Consider the following 19,510-nt stretch of genomic DNA (forward strand, 5'->3'; position numbering starts at 1 on the left):
TATTTTCTTCCAGTTTTCATTTTTATTTTGCTTTATTATTTCTTAATGTCTAATGAAGTCATTAGCTTCCATTTGCCCAATTCTGATTTTTAAAGAATGATTTTCTTCAGGAAGCTTTTGTACCTCCTTTTTCATTTAGCCGGTTCTACTTTTTTAAGAGTTTTTCTCTTCATTGAATTTTTGTGCATCTTTTTCCATTTCTTCAATTGTACCTTTTAAGGAATTCTCTTCAGTGGATTTTTGTGCCTCTTTTTACCATTTCGCCTATTCTATTTTTAAAGTGTTACTTTCTTTGGTAATTTTTTTGTACTTACTTTTCCAAGCTGATGACTCTCTTTTTCATAATTTTCTTATATCACTCTCATTTCTTTTCCCTATTTTTCCTTTACTTCTCTTATTTGGTTTTTCAAATCCCTTTTGAGCTCTTCCAGTATAACTGGATCTGGCTTGGCCTGATATGGTGGAACAAGTGAGGCCCGTATTATTATATATTGAAAGGAAAACTTCCTAAGTAGCAGAAATATTATATTGAGTAGAGTTTAATGCAATCATTTTAACTGAAATATTGAGTTCAGTTGTCTTTGAAACCTTTGTAATCACATATGTTGCATGCTAAAAGTTCAACAACTTTTTCTCTTTATAACTTGTGATAAAAACCTGAATGAGCTATGTTCCTACCCCTGAACTCAAACTGTAACAAGTATAAGATAATAGAAACTTCTTCCCAGGTCACCCTCAAAACAATTTATTAGCAATTGCACTGGGGATGCTGCCCACCAGGAGATAACAGTTATATCCAATGGTCAGTAAATATATTTCATTTATATGTTAATTATGGGAAAATACTCATTGTAGATCTTCCCTCCAATTAATACTAAAATGTTTCCACTGATGCAGAGATAGATGAATGTATGTCATGACTCAGTTGTCAGTCTTGGTCAATACTGAATTCATACAGACTGTTCACAAACTCAGCCATACTCACATTTTACCTAAGGGAAAAACTAGATTCATGCTTTTGTCCCACTTTGGGAAGTTACAGAATAAAAATCAATATGATCCTCTTTAATTGAGTTCAGAGTTCCTAGGAAGAAGATCCTGCAATTTTTCTGAAATTTTTTTGTGTAACCTGCCACTGTCCCTCTCTTTCATCCAATTCCCAATAATGAAAAATATACAAACCAGAAATTTCTGATTAGTCTCACTTTTAGCTGATGTCATATTGCAATGTTAAGTGAATGTAAATGCAAACAAGGTGGATAAAACAAGAAAGCTTTGAGTTAATATAGATTTTCTATAGACTGGGAGAGAGAATTTTTTTTTCATTTTGTATTAAAGAGCTTATTAAAATAATTGCAAAAAGACCACTGTAAAATAATTACAGTTCATGTGTCAACATATATTATGAAGAAATGATTGGCATTTCTATATGCTATCAACAAAGTCTAGCAGGAAGAGATAGAAAGAGAAATTCCATAAAATAACTGCAGACAATATAAAATACTTTGAAGTCTACCTGCCAAGACAAACCTAGAAACTATATGAACACAATTACAAAACACTTTTCACACTAATTAAGTTAGATCTCAACAAGTGAAGAAATATTAATTGCCCATGGATAGGTTGAGGCAATATAGCAAAAATGATGATTCCACCTAAATTAATAGACTCATCCAGTGGAATACCTATAAAAATATCAAAAATGTTTAAAACTAGAAAAGAATAATAACAAAATTCATCTAGAAGAACAAAAGGTCAAGAATATTAAGGGAATCAATGAAAAAAATGTCAAAATAACTTAGCAGTACCATATCTCAAACTGTATTACTAGGTGGTAATCATCCAAAGAATATGGTACTGGCTAAGAAGTAGAGTGGTGGATCAGTAGAATAGATTAGGTACCCTATATATCATAGTAAATAACCATAGTAACTGAGTTTTTTGAAAAACCCAAAGATCCAAGATTTTGGGACCAAACCCAGTATTTGACAAAAAAATTGCTTGGAAAACTGGAAAGCAATTGGCTAATATGATAGAAGAGAAAAATGACAAATGTTGGAGGGGATGTGGAAAAATAGGGACAATAATGAACTATTGGTGATGCAACCATTCTGGAAAACAATTTGGAACTATGCCCAAGGGGCTATCAAATTGTGCATACCCTTTGACCCAGCAATGCAACTACTAGCTCTGTATCCCAAAAAGGTCAAAGGAAAAGGAAAAGGGTTTATATATACAAAAATATTTCTAGCAACTTTTTTATGATGGCCAAGATTGGAAACTGAAGGGATGCCCATTAATTGAGAAATGACTAAACAAGCTGGGGTATATAATTAAGATGTTATATTATTGTGCTCTAAGAAATAAAGAACAGGATGCTTTCAGGAAAACATGGGAAGACTTATATGAAGTGATCCAAAGTGAAATGAGCAGAACCAGGAGAACAGTGTACGCAGTAATAGCAATATTCTACAATGATCAATTTTGAATGACTTGCTATTCTCAGCAATACAATGATCCAAGACAATTCTGAAGGACTTATGATGAAAAAAAATGCTATACACCTCTAGAAAAAGAACGGATAAAATCTGAATGCAAATTAAAGTGTAGTTTTTTTTTGGTTTGCATTTTCTTTTGCAACATGGCTAATATGGAAATGTTCTGCAGGATTGCAAATGTATAATCTATAACAAATTGCTTGCATTCTCAATGAGATTGGAGGGAAAGGAGGGAGGGGGAAATGTGGAACTCAGAAGAAAAAAAAGTTAAAATTTTTGTTTACATGAAATTGAGAAAAAATTAAATCTAAAAAATCTTTTACAAAGAACTAGGCAGTAAAGAAATATAAATAACTCAAAAAGACCATCTAATTTAAAATTAGATTATTTCCATGTAAAAATGAGCATGGGTAAGAAGAATGAAAAATACGTTCTGAAGGCAGGTAGGTGGTGCAGCAGATAGAGTATCAGCTCTGGAGTCAGGAGGAACTGAGTTCAAATCTGGCCTCAAACCAGATGCTTCACATTTACTAGTTGTGTGATCCTGGGTAAGTCACTTAACCCCAATTGCCTTAAAAAAAGAAAGAAAGGTGACCCTGAGCACGTCACTTAACCCCAATTACCTTAAAAAAAAGGAAAGAAAGAAAGAAAAACATGTTCTGAAGTATGATTCAGGTGTAAGAAATGAAAAATTCCAAAGGCTTGTGATATAATTGCTCAGTTAATAGAACAGTGTTTCATATAACAGAAAAGTTGCCATATCTGGAGAATCGCTTTTGGATATTATATCTATGTAAGCCACTAGGTGACAATCTAAGCCTCAGATGCATTACATCAACAAACTGAACAAGAGTAAAAATTTCTGGAGATCTATAACCCAAGAATATACCTTATTTTCTCTGAAAATGTGCAGATTGTCCTCCCATCTCCTAGACCTTCCTGACCTTTGTATTTCCCTAGTGTCTTCCTGGATTCCTATCTGGTTTGGATAGTTCATATAACTTGCCTGGCTCATGAGTCTCCACCTATTGGATTCTCCTTCTTGATTTCCTCCTTAACTTGACCCTGCCTCCAAAACATCCATTTAACCAAATTCTATTTAATATACTAAAGAAATGTGTGTGTGTGTGTGTGTGTGTGTGTGTGTGTATCTGTATAACAGTGAGATCTAAAGTTGTTGATTAGAGAAGTTCCAATTGGTCCTATGGTGTTCTGTGACATGATTAGTTAACATACCTGAAGGTCTTTTTAAAGAAAGTCCTTTCGAGCTTCTCTGTTTCCAAGGCACAGGGGACAAGACCAAAGCATCTCACCAAGCTCCAGAATTTCTTTTCCCTTTGAATGACCAGGGAGTGAGGGATGCTTATCTCCTGGTCCTCAGCTTTCTCACAGCATCTGTCAAAAGTCCTGTGGAAAATCTCTGTGTCATATATTATAAATGCTTTTATATCCCAGGGAAAATTTTAATCAGGAGCCTTAAAAAGATTGTCAATGTTGCCTTCACCTATAGACAATTGGCTTCACTGTAAAGAGTACCTCTGTGCCAGAATCTACAGTTTCTACTAAGCTAAGTTTCATATACGGTCTTTTCAGCCTCAGTTGTATGTATGTGTAATCAGTATGGGTTGTGACCTAACCAGAATGGATCTGTTGAGATAATGAGGACCAATTTTCATAGCTAGTGAACATCATCACAATCACAATTGCTGCATATTGATCCCAGAACAATAATTAAGAGCTTCCAAGGCAGATAATACTTATTAGCTTGGCTATGTTGCTATCCAATCTTGTTTTTTACCTTTTAAAAATCCTGCATAAATGTAGACAAAGAAAAAAATGAATGAAAGCCCCTGAGAATTTAAAGAACTTCTCAGACAACATACCTCTATGTTAGTAATTTTCTCCATCCCAGTGGATTTCAAATGGCATTCTAATGATGTAGGTTCTATTTGTTGCTAGGGTGCTCAAGGGGATATATCCCAAATACTAAGTAAACCAACATAAATAAGATGCTGCCATGCAAAGATAATAACATGGAGTATATAGTTATCATCTTCTTGCAACAATAGGTATCATTGATGTTCTTGATTTTGATATAAAAATACTTAGATCTAATTTTTTATTTATCACTCAATAGCTATGTCTATTCCTTTTGTCGTGACAAGCTTTATGTTGATTTTGATTTTACATGCATCTCTCTCTCTCTCTCTCTCAATCAGTAAGATTTCATTCCTGATTTGGGATCTTCATGTTTCTGGTTCCTTGGGGTGCCTCATAAAGACAAAGTTTTGGAAGTGAGCTATATTTATGGGGCATTATTATACCACGTTAGTAAAGTCTGATCTACCATGGGTCACAGCAAATCCTGAAACATCACTACAAACAGTAAGTACCTGATAGTACATGGTTAGGTAAGGACACCTTAGGTAAAGATCCATGCATATACATTGGCATGTTTCTTTAATGTATTTTCTTTCCCACTTCTCAGATTGAGACTTTGAGGAGATGAATTTCAGTGATATATTTGTTGGTTGATGTAGTGGAAAGAAAAGCGGACTTGAAGTAAGGAGAGCTGGATTTAAATCCCAAATGTGACTTGCTAGCTCTATCTGTGATTGTAGGTAAGTGACTGAACTTTTGTGATCCTCACTTTCCTCATCTGTAAAATGAGAATAACATTACTTTCCTTTAAAAATTATTGGAGGAATGTAACCTATAGAATTTAAATTGCTGTAGTTATTAGTATTCTTGTTATATGATTACTATGATTTTATCACCAATATAAATAAATAGGACTTGAGGGTTTCAAAAATGAGCTAGTGCCTTCCATTCAACTAATATTTTTCTCTGCCCAGTATGCATGGAGCCTTGTCCAAGGCACTGGGGGTAGAAATAAAAAATGCAAAACTGTTATCAATCATAGGGAGCTTATGTTCTATTGGAGAGAAAGAGGTAAAATATGTACACAGATAAGTAAATTCAAGGTAAGTTGAGAAGGGACAGAGTTTTAGAAGCTAGTCTTCCTACAAGTGGTGACCCACTAGCTGAGCCACAAAGGAAGCTTGAGATTCTAAGAAGCAGAGATGAGGTAGGCCATTTGGAGCATGGAGGATGGCCTGAGCAGAGGAACATAGATGGGGATAGAATTCTGAGTTTAGGGGGCTAGTTTGGCTGGAATATAGAGTATATACCTGATAGTAAAGTGAAATAAATCTGAAGAGGGAGGCTGGATTCAAAATGAGCATGACTCTAAATATCAAGGTGAAAAATTGTTATTTTGTCTTCAAGTCTTGATTGGACAATTGACATGGTTATCTATGTGCTTTAGGAAGATAGTATTTATAGATTTTTTTAGAGGATAGTTTAGAGGAAGAAGAGACGGGACTTCTGATTAAGAGGCTTTTGTAATAATACAATTGAGAGGAGATGAGTTAGGGTGGTGGCTATGTGAGTGAGTATGAGATGTGATACATGTTCTGGATATAGAAGTGGCAATATTTGGCAGTTAACTGGTTGGGAAAGGGAAGATAGAGAGAAGAATAGAGATTTATTCCAGGATTGTAACCCAGGGTACCTAGAAAGATGGGCCCTGAACAGAAACAGGAAATTATGGAAATAAATGGTTTTAGGTTGAAGAATTGAGGATGAGTTCTCTTTTGGACTTGTTGAGTTTGAAATGCCTTTGGGACATCTAGATAAAAATGTTCAACTATTGGTGATGTGTAGATAGGAGTTCAGGGCTAGATATAAAAAATTTGGGATTTACATGACTGGAAAAAATTAATAGCAGGGGAAGTTAATGAGATCATTGAGAATGTATAGAAAAAGAGTAGAAGGACTAAGGCAGAGATTGGGTCACATTTACAATTAGGAGGATTTAAGGGATCCTGATCTGGCAAAGGAGTTTGAAAAGGAAAGGTTATACAGGTAGGAAGAATAACAGTACCAGGAGAGCCAGTGTCATGAAAATTCATGAGGATAAAGTATCCATGAAGAGTAGGTTTTCCATCTTGTCCTGTGCTGGGCAGAGGCCAAGAATCAATCAACTAACAAATATTTATTATGTACCTATTATTTTTCAGTCACTTTACTAGATGTTAATGTTATTCATTATTCATTTTCAAAGAGGACCAGTGAAATCACAGGGTGATGTCTTGACTAGTGAATTGGATTTAAGTGAGGTGGAGTTGCACAAAGTCATCAGCCTCACTCTGTCTTCCAGAGTCATCAAAGTTCAGTGGCAAGAAAAAAGTCAGGACAACTGTTGATGGTCCTGGATTCAGTGGATGACCTTGGCACCTTCAAAGTCTGACCAACTTGTAAGCACTTCACAGCACTTGCTTCAGCTGCCTACATAGCCATTGGAAGAAATTGTTCTCATCCACCCATTCTGCCAGGGCAAGTCTTCATATGCTTGGGTTAGACACCCCCCCAAACCCCTATACTTTTGAAATTTAAATGAATAATATGAAAATATTATGATTTGGAAATTAGGAAATTATTGATAACTTTGTAGAGAATAGGTACAGTGGAGTGATGGGCCCAGAAACCATATGATACAATAATAGATTAAAAAGTGAGTAGAAGCAGAAGTATACACAGCAAGGGTAGAGGTTTTTTCCCCCTGAGAGCTGATTGGGAAAGAGAAGAGATATAGTATGATAACTTAAAAGGAGGGCAGCATCAAATGAATGGTTTTAAAGGATTAGACAGATCTGAGCCCATTTGTAGGAAGAAGAGAAGAAGCCCACAGATAAAATTAAAGAGGTGTTTTTCAATGGGTAAAGCGTAGGTTTGAAATGTAATCAACGGAGAAAAGAAGGACTATTTCTTTTTCAGAGACTGTTGCAGAGACAGTGGAGATGATATTGAGGCATATTGAATTGTAAAAGAGGAAATAAAAGAAGTCCCACAGGGACCTTTTGTCATAAAAGTAGGATGCAAAGTCCTTTCATGAGAGGGAAGGGTGAAATGGGAGGCGTTGAAAAATTGACTCAGCACTCTACAATTTTTTTAGAGTAGGTATTCTTTTTTCTTGTGGTCACAAAAAGCTGGACCATAGACTCACAAATGAGTATTATAGTCAGGTATTTTCTCAGCTGAACAGCATCTCAACATTTTATATTTTTCTTATTGGACTTAGGAAAGAGGAAATATGAATTTTCTGTTGGGAGTAATAAGATAATTCCAGGAAAAAGTAATATTTAAGATAATTTCTTTTATTTAAAACTTAACAAGAATGCAAATATTATCAAGGTAGTTTGGCCTTTAAAAGCAATATTATGTGTGTGTGTACATATATATATATATATAAATATATGTATACACATATGTATATAAACTTTCCTTTGTGAGAGATATTTATAGTAAAGGAACACAAATCAATAGATCAGCCATATTTGAAAATGCTTGTCTCCTTCAATATTTCTAGTCTTTTGAATTTTAAATTGAACCAAAAAGTAAACTGAGGAAACTCTCTGAGCAAGACAACATTTATTAACCAAGGCTTGATTACCTCCACTAATGTCAAAGACCCCAAGCAAGAAGATAGATCTCCTTTTATAGATTTTGGGGAGTACAGAACAAAGAACAGAGCAAGTAGATGACAGCATGGGATTAAGAGCAACCTGGTTAGTTACAGAGTTGAGGTACAGGGAACAACATGATTGATTGGAAGAGTCATAATAGGGGCTAGCAATGACTCTCCTCTCATGAGAATAAGAAATGCTCATTATAAGAAATACAGGTGTGAGGTAGCGGCCCAGACTTATAGACAGGAAACCAGACATCCTTGAAGTATAGGTTGGTGATACAAAGCCATTATACCAGACTCCTTTGCTTTCCTACACATTCCCAAAGGGCAGTTAAATTCCTTGAGGCAAAAATAGATAAGGATTAGCTGGCTTTGTAAAATTAACCCATTACAGGCTAGTTGAATTCTGAAATAATTTCAGAGACAAAGACCCATGACTTAAGTAATTATGGGACAAAAGCAGTTACAGGGCAAAAATCAATTAATTATAAATAAGATCAATAAATAAATGATACAGGATGAATCTTAATCTTCTCAGGTCCATCAGCTCTCTGCCAATAGTGGCAGGTAATATTTCCTAATCATTCGTTTGAAGCCATGATTTGTCATGATTTTGGTCTAAGTTCTCAAGTCTTTCAAAGGTGTTTCCCCTCTCATGGTTATTGTGATCATCATATATATTGTTCTTTTGGTTCTACTGAGTTCACTCTGCATCAGTTAGTGAAAGTGTTTTCTTTTGAACTACTCCTAAACAGTCAAATTCATCACTGCTTATAGCACAATAATTTGCCACTACTTTTCTATACCAGAATTTGCTCAGTTATTCTGCAATTGAAGGAAGCAATAAGTAAACAGGGTATAGTTACAGCAGGTTGAGCAAGTGCTTTCCATGATTCTATGTAAAAACAGGAGATGTTCCCATGAGAAATTTCCCAGAGTCCTTCAAACTGGCAATATCTAGTATAATGTTAGCCCTTCATAGTAATACCAAGTTCTAGGAGCAAAGGAAAATGAGAATACTTAGAATTCAGATTTTCCCATTCTTTTTTTGTGATTTTAAAGCACAAGGGTCATCTTATAAACTAGGACTTTCCTGATAGTCAATCAGCATGAAGTGGATAACATCGTTGGATGTGGAAAGTTGTCTTGTGAGAGGTGAGGGGTCACAAAGCAGACTTTGTTTCTTTGGAATGGATTAACAATGCTGGTTAGTTGGCAGAACAGCATTTACACATTTGGATAAAGTCTCTGCATATAGTTAAAAAAATTACTGTGTTGTAAATTCAACTATTCTCTTCACTCTTACAGAATTTTTCACACAGTCAAAATGATAAAATTCCCAAATCACATAGTATGGTTGAACCATGGGGAAAAATTTGGAGGAAGTAAATTTGTTTATCTCTGCTTTAATTATGGGCACACTGCCATGATGCACAGGTCCCAAGAACAGGAGTAAGGCAGTAGGAGTGGCATGTAGGAGGTGGTCAGTGAATGTTTCCTGAAGACATAAATAGACATATCCAAATCTTAGTCCTCTAATTTTAATCTCCTTTTCTTCTGCTTAATAGGTACTCTTACCAAGATAGATGTCTGGCAATAACTGCTCTGCTGTGACTGAATTCATTCTTTTGGGGTTGGCAGATGATCCAACCCTGTGTGTCATCCTCTTTGTGATATTTCTGGGTGTCTATGCTGTCACCTTAGTTGGTAACCTTAGCATAATCACATTGATCAGAAATAGCTCCCAACTTGGCACCCCAATGTACCTTTTCCTTAGTCACTTGGCTTTTGTAGACACTGCATATTCCTCATCTGTCACACCTGTTATGCTCAAGAACTTCCTTGTGGACAAAACAACAATCTCCCTTGGAGGCTGTGTGGCCCAGATGTTCTGTGGAGCCACCTTTGGGACAGCTGAGTGCTTTCTGCTGGCTGTGATGGCCTATGATCGGTATGTGGCCATCTGTAGCCCTCTGTTCTACTCCACTAACATGTCTGCTAGGGTCTGCACTGTGTTACTCATCACATCCTACCTGGGTAGTTGCATGAATGCTTGGATCTTCACTGGTTGCTTATTGAATCGGTCTTTCTGTGGATCCAACAAAATCAACCATTTTTTCTGTGATTATTCACCACTTTTGAAGCTTTCCTATTCCCAAGATGATGTTGCTGAAATTCTTCCTTCTGCATCTGGTGGGTCAGTAATTATGATCACAGTGTTAATTATCATAGTCTCTTATGTATACATCCTCTTCTCTGTCCTGAAGATAAGGTCCACTGAGGGGAGATCCAAAGCTTTCTCAACTTGCACCTCCCACCTCACAGCAGTCACTCTCTTCTATGGCACCCTTACATTCATTTATGTGATGCCTAAGTCCAGCTATTCCACTGATGTGAATAAAGTTGTGTCTGTTTTCTACATTGTAATGATCCCCATGTTGAACCCATTGATCTACAGTCTAAGGAACAATGAAGTAAAAGGGGCACTGAGAAAACTAATGAGTAAAAACCACTTTTTTTCATGAATTTAACTCCATACAAAAAGTATTTATTCAGTATACTCTATGTCCCAGGCACTTCATAAAGTTTGGGGGATGCAAAAAAAAATGCAACTGTTTTTTTCTGAAGAGGATCTAATATTTTACCAATATAGTGGTTAGGATTATGTGATACCATTAAATGGGTTTTAGGAAAGGTATATTTTCATTTTGATGGATTAAATTTGTGAATTTAAATATTGATTGCAAAGCTCTGAAAATCAATGTGTTCCATAAACATGAACTTCCAAACTTTGTAAATGAGTAGGGAGAAGTCTCTCATTGCTCTTCTTTGGGTCCATGATTGTTCTCTGGAATCTTGCAACACTCATTTTCTATTGATTTGTTGGGGCTGTTCTTTCCATTTACATTTTTATGTTCATTGCATGTGTTGTGTTGTTGGCTCTGCTATCATCACTCTGTAATAGATAATTTAAATAATCCCTATGTCTCTGTATCAATCATATTTATTGTTTCTTACAGCAAATTATATTCCATTATATTCATGTGTCACAAGTTGTTTAGCTATTCCCCAATCACTGGTCATCTGCTGTGATAAATGAAAAGTCTGAGAGACATAGTTTCTGGATATTTAATAATCAGTTTATTATGCCTAGTAAATAATAAATAAAATGATATAAGTGGCACTCTTGGAAATCAAAGGTGCCTCTTGGAGAACATTGAATGCTTAAAAATCCTTTGGAAAAGGGGATGTACCTGAGGGTGGACATCAACTCTGATTGGTTAACATTCAATGAGAGGGTTAATATTCAACATATTAATGGGGAGGGGCAAAAAGTCTTCAGCTCTTTCTGCTGAGAACATGACCTGATCATGAGACTCAACCACCTCTAGCAGTCTGGATAAAAGAAATCATCTCTACCCAGATCACTCTGGCTGGTTTTCGCCTTCATAAGCTGGCTTACCCTAAATTCTAATGGAAGGTTGCAAGGACAGGTGTTTGTATACTAAGGGCAAGTTCTCACCTAAACTGGATTCTTTTTGTAAGGACTTCTACTTGGGTGGGGTTCCATCCAAGATCAAAAGCATGTACCGAAGGATTTGGGCAATCTCGTCCATCAGCAATGTCCTTTAGAGACTGGCTGAATAACCTGCAGGGGTTGGTATGTGAATGAGGAAATAGAAAGAGAAAACCTTAATTTTAAGTAATAATAGGTTAGTAATGTAAGAGAAAAATAATCATTTCTCTCCCTGATTTGTTCCCAGTTCTTTGCTACCACAAAAGTGGTGCTATAAATATTTTGGCATATGCAGGGTATTTCCTTTTATCAAGGACTACCTTTGCGGCATAACACACCTGGAAAAATATGTTCTTTTTTCTACATAATAACTCTTTGTGAGGGGTGAAGAGGGAGACAGACCAGAAGAAATTTAGATCATGTAAAAACAAAGGATGTCAATAAAGAATCATTTAAAAAATAAAAATCTTCACAAGCTGACTGTTGCCTACCTTTTGTGTCTTACACTACTTCCATCCATGCAATGTACAATCTAGCTGCACTGGACTATTTGCCTTTCCCCACATCTGACACTTCATTTTCTCATCCTTAATCTATCCCTATTTGGCCCTCATCTTTCTAATGTGGACACTGACAGTCTTCTCCAGCTACTCCCCTCCACCAAATGAGACTTTCACTTTAGTCGTCACCCTTGGCTCCATCATTTTAGAAGGCTCTTACAAAGCATGAGCAGAATAGAGAAGGCCATGTGCTGTGCTATGTAAGCTTGTCAAATCCTTCACCAGACAGAAATTATTGTTGGGCTCATGTTTGTCTAAGGATAAATCTGGATTCATGCTTTTTTACTGTACTTTGGGAAGTTATAGAATAACAATCAACAGGAGCCTTTTAATTAAATTCAGAGTTCCCAGGCAGGGAGATCCTGCTATTTTCCAACACTATATTTTTTGTAACATTTTTTATGTAGCTTCCTACTGCCTCTCCCTATCACATCCTATTCCCAATAATGAAACATATATGAACTGGAAATTGCTATGGTCAACCATACTTTTAGCTGATGCTATATTGCAATGCTAATTAAACAAAAATATAAATAAACTAGAGAAAAGAAAGAAACTTTTGAGTTAATATAGGCTTTCCCAAACTGGGAGAGACAATTGAAGAAGTGGTTAATCACCATTATCAATTGTGCTTCATGGAAGAGAAACAATGACTGGTGTTTCCAGACAGGATTCTCAGGCTGCTCCTTGGACCAAAATGGATGGAGCTCTAGTTGCTGTTCAAATGCTGCCCCCCTCCACCACCAGACCTGTTCCAGTCACTCTTGAAATGCTTGTGCACTGTGGCCAAACCCACCCTCTCACCTGAGCACATCTTGCTTCTCACAAAATTTTCCTATGGGAAGAAGAAAGGGAAAAGTGAAGAGGACCCAGTCTCTTTCAAGCATAGTCCCTCTGTAGTCAGTGGATAAAACCAAACTGAGGATCCTTTCGTAAGGTGGCTGCTGCAAATGCAAAATATCTGAGGTCTGTTTGGTCCTTTCTGGTTCTGCAGTGATGATGGGAAGGGAACATGAAAGGGAGAAAAGGGTTATAAGACTCATAATGTTTTAGATTTTAATAAATGTAGTGGGGTGAGGATACAATCCCCCACATTGAAGAGGCTGCTTCCTGAATGGCATGCTGACATGTAGTGAAAATGCCTTGAAGACATTTAGAGCAAGTAGAGATATTCTATGAATGGTTTTGATATCCACATGGTAAAGAGGAGCCTCTTTGGCCATGGAATTGGAAGTGAGGTGTATTTGAAAAGGACATTAATCTACTAGAAATAATTGAACTGGATAGGTTATTAATTAAAGTGGAAAGTAAGAGTAAAAATTTTGAGAAAGCAACAAAATCAGATGATAATGTAATTGATACTGTGATACTTTAAAAATATAGTTTAGGATTTCTCAGGTGCTCTTGGAATTTCTTAATTATGTCAACAATATAATTGCTAACCTACATTGCAGAAACTTGAATGATTATAGAACCAAAATGAATCAGGTGATGTGATGAGGACCAATTTTCGTACCTGGTCATCATTGTCACAATGCCAATTACTACATATTGATCCCAGAACAATTTTTGAGAGTTTCCATAGCAGATCATACTTACTAGTTTGATTATATTGCTACCCAATGTTTTTGGATTTTTTCCATTTAAAAAAAATCCTGGGGGCAGCTAGGTGGTGTAGTGGACAGAGCACTGGCCCTGGAGTCAGGAGGACCCAAGTTCAAATCCAGCCTCAGACAAGACACTTGACGCTTACTAGCTGTGTGACCCTGGACAAGCCACTTAACCCCAGTTGCCTCACCAAAAAAATCCTGGATAAACACAGACAAAGAAAAAATTAATGAAGGCCCCTGAGAATTTAGAGAACTTCTCAAACAACTCACCTCTGTGGTAGCAATTTTCTCAATCCCAGTGGATTTCAAATGGCATTTTGATGATGTCAGCTACATTTGACGTCAAGGTGCTCAAGGGTTTAAATCCCAAATGCTGTAAAACCAAACATAAACATTTCCTCACTGTGGAAAGATAGTTCCTTGGAGTCTAAAGTCATCATCTTCTTCTATCAATAGATACCACTGCTGTTCTTGGTTTTGCTGTAAAAATACTTAGATCTGATTTTTGATTTATAGTTCAGTTCAGGAGGGCCTGTCTATTCCTCTTCCTCTTGATATGTCAAGCTTTATACTGATTTCAGTTTTGCATAGGGCTTCAAACTCCCTATTCTCCTGTTTTAATGAGTAGGATTCATTCTTGATTTGGGTCTTCATGTATCTGGTCCCTTATAGGTCATATAAAGTCAAAAATTTCTAAGAGAAGTATATGCATGAAACATTATTACAACATATTAGTAAGTAAATGTTTTCTTCCATAGGCAGTATCATACATCCTGAAACATCACTACAAACAGTAAGTACATGATAGACCATGATTAGATAAGAATACCTTTGGTAAAGATCTCTGTGTATTTAAAGGTACATTTGTTTCATTTATTATTTCCTCCCCCTCCCCACTTCTCAGACTGAGGCTTCAGCTGGGGGAATTTTACTGATATATTCATTGGTTGATACAGAGGAAAGAGAATTGGACTTGAAGTTAGGAAAGCTGGATTTGAGTCTTACTGGCTCTGCCTCTGATTGTGAGTAAGTGACTACACCTCTGTAATCCTCAGTTATCTCATCTGTAAAATGAGAATAATAATATTTTCCCCTAAAAATTGTGGGAGGAAAGTAATTTATGAAATTTAAATTGTGTCATTGAGTTTTTCTGGTATCTGTTTATTATGATTATTTTACCAATATAAATGAGACTTAAAGTTTTTGAAAGTGAGTTGATGCCTTCCATTCAATGGATATTTTTCTCTGCCCAGTATGCACAGAGCTTTGTCCAAGGAATTGGGGATAGAAAGGGAAAAAATGCAAAATATTCCTTACATTCATGGAGCTTACATTCTATTGAAGACAAAGGGATAAAATATTTACACAGATAAGTAAATATATGATTAGTTGAGGAGGAACAGTTTTAGAAACTAGGCTTTCCATAAAGGTGACCCACTTGCAGGACCACAAAGGAAGCTTGAGATTCTAAGAAGCAGAGATAAGGTAGGGCATTTGGAATGTGGAGGATGTTCTATGAAGAGAGACAGAGATAGGGATAGAATTCTGAATCTGGGGTAATAGTAGTAGGCCTGTTGGGCTGGAATATAGAGTGCATGTCTGAGGACAAGGTGAAATAAATCTGAAGAGGTAGGCTGGATTCAAATTGTTCATGACTCTAAATATCAAGGTTAAGAATTGTTATTTTCTCCCCAAACAATAAGGAATCTCTTCAAGGCTTGAGTAAGCAAGTGACATGATTAGTCATGTGCTTTACATTTTTGTAGGTTTTTAAAGGATAGTTTAGAGGAAGGAGAGACTGAACTTCCAATTGAGAGGTTTTTGCAATAATACAAGTGAAAGGAGATGAAAGCCTGATTTAGGGTGATGGCTATTTAAGTGACCTTGAGAGGATATGAGATATATGTTGTAGATGAGGAGTTGGAAAGACTTGGCAGCTGAGTGGCTAGGAAATGGAAGATGGAGAGAAGAATAGAGACTAATTTCAGAATCACAAACTAGGCTTCTTGGAAGGATGATGAGACCCTCAACAGAAATAAGAAATTATATAGATAAGTGCTTTTAGGTTGAAGGTTGGGGATAAGATGACTTCTCTTTTGAATTTGTTGAGTTTCAAATGCTTTTGGTACATATAGCTACAAATGTCCAATTATTGGCAATGTGTGGATTGGAGGTCAGGTCTGGATGTCCTGACATAGGATTCATATGGATGGAGTTGTTAATGGCAGTGGAAGCTAATGAGGTCATTGAGAAAGTATAACAAAAGAGGAGAGGTTCTAGGACAGGGATGGGGAACCTGCAATCTTGATATCACATGTGGCCTTCTAAGTCCTTAGGTACAACCTTTTGACTGGGGACAGCCTTTCTTTTGTCATTAAAGTAGGTTGCAAAGTCCTCTCTTGAAAGGCAAGTGTGAAGCAGAAGGTGTTGAAAAATTGCCTCATCACTCTACAGAGTTTTACTAAGTTAAGGCTTTCTCTTTTCTTGTGGTCACAAAGAAAGAATTGAACCATAGAGCCATAAACAAATGTTATAGTCAGAGTCTTCTCTGAGATAAATGTTATTTCAGTACTTTGTATCATTTTTATTGGACTGAGAAGAGAAGAAAAATGAGTTTAGAGTTGGGAGTAATAAGAATGTTTCAGGAAAAAAGTAATATTTAAGATAATTTCTTTCATTTGGAAATTAACAAACATTAACAAATGCAAACATTTCAAGATAGTTTGGTCTTAAAAGAAATGTTACATGTATAATAAACACAAACACATACACACATATATATTTGTGTGGGTGTAAAGTTGTACTTTTTTCTCCTGTGTATTTTGAAACTGATTTGTTCTTGTTCCTTTTATCCACTCCTGTCTACCATTACCCTGTTAGCTACTTCTCTTGCCACTAGCAGAGGAAGTCCTTCCATGTAAGTGATATGTATAGTCAAGAAAACTGAATCAACAGATTCAGCATGTCTGAGAATCCCCATCTCATTCTGTACTTCTAGTCCTTGACTTTTCTGCCAAGAAGTGGTAGATAATATTTCCTCATTAGTCTTTTCATGACAAGATTTGTCACTATTTTGTTCCAAGTTCTGAGATATTTCAAAGTGGTTTCTCCTGTCATGATTATTATGGTCGTCATATAAATGAATATTTTAGTTCTGTTGAATTCAGTCTTCATCACTTAATGAAAGTGTTTCCATATTACTCCAAAGTAGTGTTATTTATCACTTCTTATAGCACATAAAATTGCCACTACTTTCTTATACCACAATTTGCTCAGCTATTCTGCAATTGTAGGATGCAATAGGTAAATAGGATATAATTATGGCACATTGAGCGAGTGTTTTCCATTGTTTTACCTAGAAAGAGCAGCATTTCCATGGGAAATTTTCCATAGTCCTTCAGGCTAGCAATATCTAGCTTAATAATTCTGCTTTGCAGAAATGCCAGGTTCTAGGAGCAAAATACAATGAGAAGACTCAGAATTGGATTTTCCATTCCTTTTCTCTTGTTATTTTAGAAAACAAGGATGATCTTGGAAACCAGGACTTTCCTCATAGTCAATTCATATGTGGAAAGTGGTCCCATGAGAGGTGAAGGAATATAGAGCAGACACCATTTCTTTGGAAGGGATTAACAGTGGTGCTTAGTTGGTAGAATAGCATTTACACATTTGAATATAGTCTCTGCATATACTTAAGAAAGCTTCCAATGGTGTGATTAAACAATTCTCTTCACCCTTATGGCTTTTATCAAAATCTCATAGTGACTAAATTGGCCAATCATACAGTGTGGTTATTCAGTGGAAAAAAATTGGAGGCAACAAACATATACATATTTGCTTTACTTATGGGCAACCTGCCATGATGCATGAGAACAAACCATGTGAGTATAAAATAGTAAGATGGGCATATAAGAGTTGGCCAGTGAATGTTTCCTGAATACATAAATAGACATATCCAAATCTTAGTCCTCTGATTTTAATCTCCTTTTCTTCTGCTTAATTGGTACTCTTACCAAGACAGATGTCTGGCAATAACTGCCCTGCTGTGACAGAATTCATTATTTTGGGGCTAATAGATGATCCAACCCTTTCTGTCATCCTCTTTGTGATATTTCTATGTGTCTATGCTGTCACCTTACTTGGTAAACTTACTATAATCACATTGATCAGAAATAGCTCCCAACTTCACAACCCAATGTACCTTGTCCTCAGCCACTTGGCATTTGTGGATATTGAATATTCCTCATCTGTCACACCCGTTATGCTGAAAAACTTCCTTGTGGACAAAACCATAATCTCTTTTGGAGGCTGTGTGGCCTAGTTGCTCTTTGGAGCCATCTTTGGGGCCACTGAGTGCTTTCTGCTGGCAGTGATGGCCTATGATCGGTATATGGCCATCTGTAACCCTCTATTCTACTCCACCAACATGTCTACTAGGGTCTCCACTGTGTTACTCATCACATCCTACCTGGGTGGTTGTGTGAATGCTTGGGTCTTCATTGGTTGCTTATTGAATCTGTCCTTCTGTGGACCCAATAAGATCAATCACTTTTTCTGTGATTATTCACCACTTTTGAAACTTTTTGACTACCAAGACGATCTTGCTGAAATTCTTCCTACTGTCTCTTCTGGGTCAATAACTATGATCACAGTGTTAATTATCATAATCTCTTATGTATACATCCTCTTCTCTGTCCTGAAGATAAGGTCCACTGAAGGGAGATCCAAAGCTTTCTCAACTTGTACCTCCCACCTCACAGCAGTCACTCTCTTCTATGGCACCCTTACATTCCTTTATGTGATGCCTAAATCAAGTTACTCGACGGAGGAGAATAAAGTGGTGTCTGTTTTCTACATTGTAATGATTCCCATGTTGAATCCCCTGATCTACAGCCTGAGGAACAATGAAGTAAAAGGAGCCTTGCAGAAACTGTTGAGTAGGAAATATCCTTTTTTATAAATTCAACTCAATAGAACAAGTATGTATTAAGTACATACTATGTCCCAGGTATTGTGATATGTTTCAAGGATACAAAGAAAAAATGAAACATTCCCTTCCTTTAAGATTCCTTTAATATTCTGCTGATATAATCATTAGGATTAGGTGATACTAACATCGAGGCTTTAGAAAAAATATATTTTCATTTTGATGGGTTAAATTTGAGAATTCAAATGAAGATTTCAAAGATCTGAAAATACATGCAATGTTCCACAAACATGGATCTCCTGCCTCTGCAAAGGGGGATGGAGAAGTGCTTTATTTCTCTTCTTTGGATCCATTATTATTTTTGTTTGGAATCTTGCACTCATTTTCTATTGATTTGTTGGGGCTGTTTTTTCCATTTACATGGTTGTGTATCGTGTGTGTGTGTGTGTGTGTGTGTGTGTGTGTGTTGTATTCTTGGTTCTACTATCATGACTCTGTAACAGATCATATAAATCTTTTCTTTGTTACTGTATTTATCATATTTGTTGTTTTATACAGCACAATCATATTCTATTATGTTCATGTGCCACAATTTTTTTTTTGCCACTCCTCAGTCACTGGCCATCTGCTGTGACAAATGAAAAGTCTGAGGTACATAATTTCTGGGTATTTAATAATCAATTTATTTAGTATGCCTCATAAATAATTAATAAAATGAGGTCAGCAATACTCCTGGAAACCTAAGGTGCCCCTTGGAAAACACTGAATGCTTAAAAATCCACTGGAAAAGGTGATGTACCTGAGGGTGGACATCAACTCTGATTGATTAACATTCAATGAGAGGGAGGTCATATTAATGAGGAGG

At 36.3% G+C, this 19,510-nt stretch overlaps 1 protein-coding gene and 1 pseudogene across 1 annotated transcript; both read left to right on the plus strand.

Annotated features, from left to right (window-relative positions):
• Positions 1–9,617: 9,617 nt before the first annotated feature.
• Positions 9,618–10,556, plus strand: LOC114034056 (olfactory receptor 480-like). The gene has a single exon (XM_027849672.1). It carries the CDS (start codon positions 9,618–9,620, stop codon positions 10,554–10,556), a length of 939 nt encoding a protein of 312 aa, XP_027705473.1.
• A 7,183-nt stretch (positions 10,557–17,739) lies between these two features.
• LOC114034045 lies at positions 17,740–18,678 on the plus strand (annotated as a pseudogene).
• Positions 18,679–19,510: the final 832 nt, after the last annotated feature.

This window comes from Vombatus ursinus, unplaced genomic scaffold (assembly GCF_900497805.2).
Source record: "Vombatus ursinus unplaced genomic scaffold, bare-nosed wombat genome assembly UNPS02007855.1, whole genome shotgun sequence".
Classification (NCBI taxonomy): Eukaryota; Metazoa; Chordata; class Mammalia; order Diprotodontia; family Vombatidae; genus Vombatus; species Vombatus ursinus.